The sequence below is a fragment of the Rhipicephalus sanguineus genome, chromosome 4 (assembly GCF_013339695.2).
Source record: "Rhipicephalus sanguineus isolate Rsan-2018 chromosome 4, BIME_Rsan_1.4, whole genome shotgun sequence".
Taxonomy (NCBI): domain Eukaryota; kingdom Metazoa; phylum Arthropoda; class Arachnida; order Ixodida; family Ixodidae; genus Rhipicephalus; species Rhipicephalus sanguineus.
Genome location: NC_051179.1, coordinates 90,401,215 through 90,408,953, shown reverse-complemented (window position 1 = coordinate 90,408,953; position 7,739 = coordinate 90,401,215). Strand labels below are relative to the sequence as shown.

Here is a 7,739-nt window from a genome sequence, read left to right as displayed (position 1 = left end):
GGCAACCGCTCTCTTCTTCCTCTTCTTCATCTTCTGCTCGGCTCACAGTGCACGATTCTGATAACTGATGGGTGAGAGAACGAGTAAGAAGATAGGGAGAAAGAAAGACATATGAAGAAAGAGCTAGAAAGGAAAAGAGAAATTGTTGGCGAAAAATATTTACTGACACGGCGGGATTCTAACCCGCGTACTCACGATCCGCAAGCGAGCATCGTAACCACTCGCCTATCCACGCACGCTAGCAGAGCCTGACGTAGCCTTGTATAGTATAGTATAGTATAGTATAGTATAGTATAGTATAGTATAGTATAGTATAGTATAGTATAGTATAGTATAGTATAGTATAGTATATCAAGGCGGTGAGACCTATAGTTCATACTAACTATGGCAAACAAACAGCCCATTTCACTGGAATATATCTCTGGAATACATTACCTTCAGGAATGAAAATCTCGCAATCAATTGGCATATTCAAAAAAGATATGAAGACTTTCCTGGCATCCATTCCATAATCTGGATAGTTTTGGTCACTTCTATTACTCCCGTTCCTACATTGCTGATATCAGATGTCACTATTTAGTTTTCTTTTTCGTCGCTTATTTCTTACTATCTATCACCATGTATTTATCTGAAAACTCTTAGAAGAGTTGAATTACCTCTATTTTTTATGTTGTCTAATTTCAGTTTTTGTTGCTGCTTTCTCCTATTGTTTTTCTTAAGTAGAACTCCTTTTCTTTTTTACCCTGCGATGTGTTTTATTACCTGCATTCTGTACCACTGTTTATTTCATCAATGAATTTTTTTCTATATTCACTACTGTAGGAGGTGCCGATTCAGTCTCTATGGTACCTCCTCCTGTAACACAAATTTTGTAATTGATTCGATGACTAAATAAAACCATTTCTGATTCTGATTCTGAGTGTGAGGAGGAGAGATGTGAGGGTCAAGAGGAGGAAAATAAGGAGGGAGGAGAGTAAAGCATATCATATGAAGAAACAGAGAAATATAGAGAAAGAAAATCAAGAAAGACAGAAAGAGAGATAGAGAAAGACTCAGAGAAAGAGAGAGAAAAATAATGAGATAGAGAGAGAGAAATAGATAGGAAGAAAGAAGAAGCGAGAAACAGGAGAAGGAAATGTATATGTAGAGAGCGAGAAAGAAATAGAGAAACAAAGACATAGAAAGAAAAGGAGACCGAAAACAGATGAAAGAAAAACAGAGAGAAAGAGCAAGCAAAAAAAGGAAGAAAGAAAGAGAGAAATAAACAGAAACAAGGAAGGCCGCCAAGCTTCGCTGTTCTTTCAGGCTTGGCACACCTAGTGCGAAGCTGTCTGAAGTTTTTTCCTGCTAAACACTCCCAGTCGCACTGAGTGGCTATAGACAACACTTACGACCTTTCACTGATGAAAGTATTGGCGAGTCATTTTTAATGTGCAATGGCCAAGCGGCTCATCTCTCAAACTTGTCTAAGCTTGAGTTTTTTTCTTTCCTTTTGCGCAAAACAAGTTTCGCATAGCTGAGTAATCAAGTTCTGAATAGTGGAAGCAAACACAACTTTTACATTCCTCTTAGATTGTACTTCGCATACCACCAGAGAGAAGTGCAAAAATTGTGATGTGCAGCCAGACGCATGAAAAGTGAATGTACGTATTGCTGAACATTCTTTGTCAGTGAATTCTGTGCGGGCAAACCTTGATTACTACACGAGCATGTTTTTTGCGTGTTTTTGTCCTGCGCGCTTCACTCGATTTGATAGAATATTTATACGGTATGCGCGCTTGCCTCCAAATGCACGATTTCCCCGTACATGACTGATTAGACTACTCGGACTTCTGCGGCGTCATTTACGACGTACAACTCTACGTCTGTGAACTACAGACACGCAGCTTGGTCCGTTTCACAAGTAAAGAGACATTGTCCCGGTCTCGTTTCTTTTTGCATTTCCGGAACAGGTTTAACTGTTCTGCTGCGATGCTGTCAGTCTAAAAAAGCACGCCTATGGATTTCCTAGAATTTTGTAGAAAGAAAACAGAGCGGCATGAATAAAGGACACGTGGTTCGCTCTCGCGACTTGACGCTATATTGTATTCAGAAAACCTAGGTTCTATTTATGAATCAGAATCAAATAAACCTGAATGTAAGTGACAGTCAAGACATTCCTTAAACTTCTGTCTTGACTGTCACCCTGCCTACTTTAGTCTTAGATTGAAAGGTGTGTCATGATGTTGAGCTAGTCGGTACGGATTCATGATAAAAAGATGTCGGCATGCAGACGCAAGAGATGTGTTGTCTTGATCTCTGCTCTTATGTCCGTGTTTGCACTCCTAGCTTCTTTTATCATGGAAACATGAGGCGCATCACCTGTGCATACGTATGTATGTGTGTATGTATGTATGTATGTATGAAGGCCAGGGCGAGGCACTTCTCTGCCCATTTGAAATCGCCGGTGGGTTTCCGGCCGGCCCTGGGAATCGATCCCGGGACCCACCGCATGAGAAGCAGGCGCTGAATAATTTCGCCATCTCTGCGGCATGTATGTATGCATCTATCTATCTATCTATCTATCTATCTATCTATCTATCTATCTATCTATCTATCTATCTATCTATCTATCTATCTATCTATCTATCTATCTATCTATCTATCTATCTATCTATCTATCTATCTATCTATCTATCTATCTATCAATGGCACTCTACCACAGTATGGAATAAAAGAAATATTTGTCAGCAAAATGGTTTCGTCTTGCGCTTATAGGTGCTATGTCACCGTGTGTTATTGTTACAGCCTTCCTGCAAATGAAGCCTAAGAACACACTGTTTCGTTTCGCACTACGCTTGCAGTCATACGGCGGTGCTTTCTTTATTCATATTTGTTTATATTTATTTTGAAACATTGGCCTGAGGTGTAAAATATGCTAACTGTGGTATACTTACGTACATGTGAGAATTGTAACAAAGTCCTGGAGATGTTTCTTTGGTCGGTGGTACGGACAAGACCACCAGTATTATCTGTACTACATTGAAAGGGCATTCTGCTGTTAGCTGGCACTGCTCGTAGCCTTCAAAAGTATTGTCTTGGCACCTCTTCTTGCAAGAGTCTGCGCAAGACAGTCTTTGCTACTTGGCATTGTGCCATCGGTCTGGAAGTACTTTTAGAAGTACAGTACTGGAGAACAAAAACAATTAGTGGTATGTTTCTAGAAAATTATTTTTTTCTGAGCCATGAACTGAAGTGATCGGTGCAGGTGAACATTCCATCTATGTTGCTACATGGGGACTTCTTTTAAAAAAAAAAGATGAAAGTCCACTGAATCTGTTTCGAGCAAGGGTTGAAGCTTGGGAGAGTTGATTGCAGTGTCATTTTGACATTGCTCGTAGCGTACACATGCGAGGTCATCTGCACTCATCATAAATGGGCGCTGCGAACCCCGTAAAGTGTATTCTACATTTGTGTTGCAGGATAGTCACCAGTTTCTTTGGAATGAGCTCTTTGATTGGTTGCGTCCTTGCGGGGTGGCTGAATTGCCGCAGCAATACCCTCATCGTTGTCTTGTTTAATTTTATTTGTGCTTCTGTTGCTGAGTAAAAAGATATGAGGTACAGAATGTATTTGTCAACTCTCTTTCCCCATGGTAGTTTATTGATGACACCAGAGGAGAAATAAACCTCAACATATGTTTATTTACATAATGACAACGTAGAGAACGTCGAGAAAAAGGAAATGTGAACATTCATTACATGATCGCCTTCCTTGAGACAAAAGGTAATGCCTGCAAGTCATTGGAGGAGATGCACACAATTATTCACAATCCGCACTCCCCCCTTCTTGCCCCCGGCCAAAATATAGGTAAGTTTTGCTTTTGTTTTCACGGCTGCTATCATTTCACTAAATCACATGCATTATTTGTCATCTATCAGAGAAGTTTGTGGACCCACATGCCGTATCCGAATGACGAAGAGCTCTCGATGTAACCCGTACATAAGGGGGCAATTTCATTAGGTTTCTTCGTCGAGATGGGCGAGTGCGCCGGGTGCTCGAAAGAGCAAACATGAAAGACTGCTTTTTCCTTCTTACAGCAAGACCATTAGCACTGGGTTATTCAGTTGGGAGAAAACGAGCAAGGAAAATACCCCTCTGGAAACGATATCATCAAAACGCGCAACACAGCTGGTAACTCAGTGGCATCATTCCGCGGAGTAGGGCCTCTCAACTTTTATTCGCCCGGACTTCAACAAGAATCACCGAAGCTGCCACCTTTAGCAGCTCGTAATGACTTCACGAAATGCAAAGGAGCACGAAAGCTGCCGCTCAAGGGGAACGAAGAGCGGTGGTTGGAAGAAACGCAGGACTGGTGGTATAGGGAGGAAATGTAGAGAGTTCTAATTTACTCCCGAGAAGTAGAGCGCTTGTAGAAGCCTTCGAAACCGGTCCTGTCGATTTCGTCAAAATTTCTCTTGTAGAAGCCCCCAAAGTCGCTCCTGTCGATCTCGTCGAAGTTTCGCTTGTAGAATCCCGGCCAGCCGGCGTTGTCAATCTCGTCGAACTCGCCGTGGCCGTAGCCGCGCTTGTGCATGCCTGCCTGATCACCGCCGAACGTCAGTCCGCTTAGCGAGTCGAACCTGCAAAGGACGAGTGCATTGGGGAAATGGGTGCAAAGCGTCAATTTCTGCAGCATGAATGCATAACTCGAGCGGCTTTTGCCCACGCGCTATGGCGCAGCCCTTCTGAAGCGTCTGCGAGAACTGCTCGCTGCCCGTGGGGCTGCTCTCGACTCTCCTCAGAAGAAAATGACGAAGCTTTAACGAAAGACATGTGACGCAAACTGAGAACCAAGAAAAAAAAAACAAGAGGAAAACAGGATAGGAGGCCAGTTCCTCTAGAGTCCTGTCCTGCCTTCCTTACTTATTTTCTTAGATCCTAGTTTACGCCACAAGTCTTTTGTTAAGCTATGCACCAACTCGCCGAGCTTAATACTCTGCTAGAGTGATAAAGTGCTGTGCAAAATCACCTTAGAGTTTACTTCTGCCGGTCCTGAAGCCACCGTCTCCTTAGCCAAAATTCACAGCATATACTTATTTACAAAAAACTTCTGCTTCTTTCTGTGGCACTCAGCATTTAATAAACAAAATGTGTACTAAACCCACCTTGCACATATAACCTAGAAGTGATGTGCGTGCGGACTCTCCTAAGTTGCTGAGATGTGTCTACCAACCAAATTTTTGGATTCATTGTAGATTCTATTGGACATTACTCGAGTGACGTTATCGAATCAAATTTCAACCAGAGAGTTTATACCAAATTGTGTCTCAAGCTTGGGAGCACTTTTAACGAAGTATTTGGTGAATATATGGCGAACATCTTGCTATGGATGTGAAAAGAAAGTTTTCAGAAGGACAGAAGTTTGGCGGAATATATTCCTAGCGTTAGTGCCTCGCGAACGCCACGTAATCCAGCAGCTTCGAAACATGTGGGTCAGTGGTCGCACAAAAGTTGCCATGTCAGCATGGCCATATCGTGGTCTCAAAATGAACAGACACATCACGTCACTGGGGCTTACACAACAATTTAAGGCCATTCAGTGTGACCGGAAAAAAAAATGCCCCTGGTACACTGGTAAGAAACCAGAGCAACAGTCAATCCTGAACTTTTAAAAGGCCGGCAGCATCCCTACAGCTGCGTGAAGGATCGCTATCGGAGATTCATTCATTTGCTGGCAATGTCACCCTCAGTGAATGCGAGAAAAACAAAACACAACTACAACTCATACGACTGTTCTTGTTCCACTCTGTTTTTTGCTGAAATGATTTTACCAGAGGCAATTACATGGAGAAAGCAAGGAACAAAAATAATGAGGATGCATTGTCGTACGCACGGTGCTTGCCTTTTGGCCGGCAAAGAGCCGGGCAGAAAAGCCCCCGCCATGCGCATATGCTCGCCGCTGCCTGTCTTGTCCGTGCTCCGGCGGGACACGTAGTCGGGTGAATATGGCAGGCCACGCAGCACGTACGGCAGCACCAGCGATCGCAACAGTTCTCCGCCATTAAGCCTGTCCAAGTGATGGCGGCCGCCCACCTTGTCCAGTCTGCCGGCGCCCTTGGACGTCACGGAAGGGCCAAGGCCACCGCCGGATTCGTCGCACCGGGCACCCTGTGGAAAGGCAGTGGGTAGGAATATAAGATATGATATGGTGCCTGTGGTTACAAGGAAAGTCTGGAATTTCTCGCAAGCAAGGATACGATATAATTATGCAGTTTGACACATTAGTATTGAAAGCAGAGTTCACTGGCGAATCCGAGAGAGGAACACCGAACATTTTAAGGGTGATGATTACCAAGACAGTTCCCCGTTACAATGGTGTTTTCAGAAGAAAAAAAGTTATATAACGCAGGAATGCGGTGCTACACAGTACTTGGTCGATGCCATGTGCCATCCTTCTGCGTAGTACTGTGTAAATAACAGGTGGACCAACAGAAAGCCCTTCCCACGGAGAGGAAACATTCAACGAGCGATAACTCACCAATCGGGAAAGAAAAACAAGCCAGGATTCCTGTGCATCGGAAGCTTAGCAACGAATAATAAAAAAAGTTACAACAATAACCACTAGCACAGAAACGGCACCTTCGATGTAACCACCGGTGCGAAGCACGAAAACACGGAAGCCAAAGGTACACGAAGACGTAAGTGTCAGCGGGAAGCGGCAACTTTTACGTACAGAAGGGACCGCTGTACTTGCATGTTTTGCTAAAGAGGAAGTTAGTTATAGTTATCGAAGAGGAGCGCTTAAAACATAGAAGCGGTGAATATGATGTAGTGATTCTCCACAATACCCTGACGGCTTTTACTTGAGTTCTTAACGCTTACTCGGCGTCGATGCACCTAGTGTTAAATTCAGACAGGTGTTTGTTCATACGAAGTTTTGTTGATCGGTCAGTGGCCTTTCAAAATAGCATGTTCGCTGTCAATATCGGATCGTTTATGTTCTTCGAAAATTCCCTTCAGTAAGCAAGCTTTGTGAATAGGACCTGAATTTTCAAGGACGCAAGATTGTTTACGGGTCATTGAGCGCGCGTACCTCTGGTTTATTCTCTGGTAAAAGAGCAACGTCTACATTTTTCCTCACTCACATTTAAATTCCAGGTTGTTTTTGCATCGGTCTTGCGCATAGAGTGCAAAGAGTGAATGAGTTTTGGCCTTCTTCATGTCGATGTCAAGCAATGGCGCGGACACGTAACATTGAATCGCGCGTCGAGTCTCTCACGAAGATGAAAATCCGTGCGAATATTTACTTCATCCTAATTTATTTCTGGCCACCTTCAGTCATCGGATCCATTGCATAATGTGGGAGAAGGGGATGTGAGGCTGTTCACAGGCTAACATAATGTTAACTATCGGATAGCGCAGATTAAACACAGAGAAATAACACTCATGCACAGGACAAGCGATTACACGGGACATCAGTGTTCTTTTTCTGTCCTGCGTTGAGTTCGCGCTGTTTAGTATGTAAAACTAGGAACCAACTAGCCCAGCAACGAATTTTGCTTCGTCTCTCACACGTAATAAAAGAAACGAACGCAAAATATAAAATATTAGAGAACAGTCAGAAAAAGGTATTCCGTAAGTAAAACATGCCTAGCAGTTAACATTTACGTGTGCCTTATACCACGCCATTACATGTCACGTGTAAATAATAATAATAATAACAATAATAATAATAATAATAATAATAATAATAATAA

The 7,739-nt window shown here is 43.0% G+C and overlaps 1 protein-coding gene across 1 annotated transcript in view; it reads right to left on the bottom strand.

Annotated features, from left to right (window-relative positions):
• Positions 1 to 3,680: 3,680 nt before the first annotated feature.
• The window catches only part of LOC119390410 (uncharacterized), a 53,550-nt gene continuing 49,491 nt past the window's right edge, over positions 3,681 to 7,739 (bottom strand). The window contains exons 2-3 of the mRNA XM_037658023.2: positions 5,876 to 6,150; positions 3,681 to 4,622 (exon numbers count right to left, since the gene is read on the bottom strand). Coding sequence (XP_037513951.1) covers positions 4,388 to 4,622; positions 5,876 to 6,150 — 510 coding nt within the window. The 3' untranslated portion in view covers positions 3,681 to 4,387. The remainder of the gene's footprint in view (positions 4,623 to 5,875; positions 6,151 to 7,739) is intronic.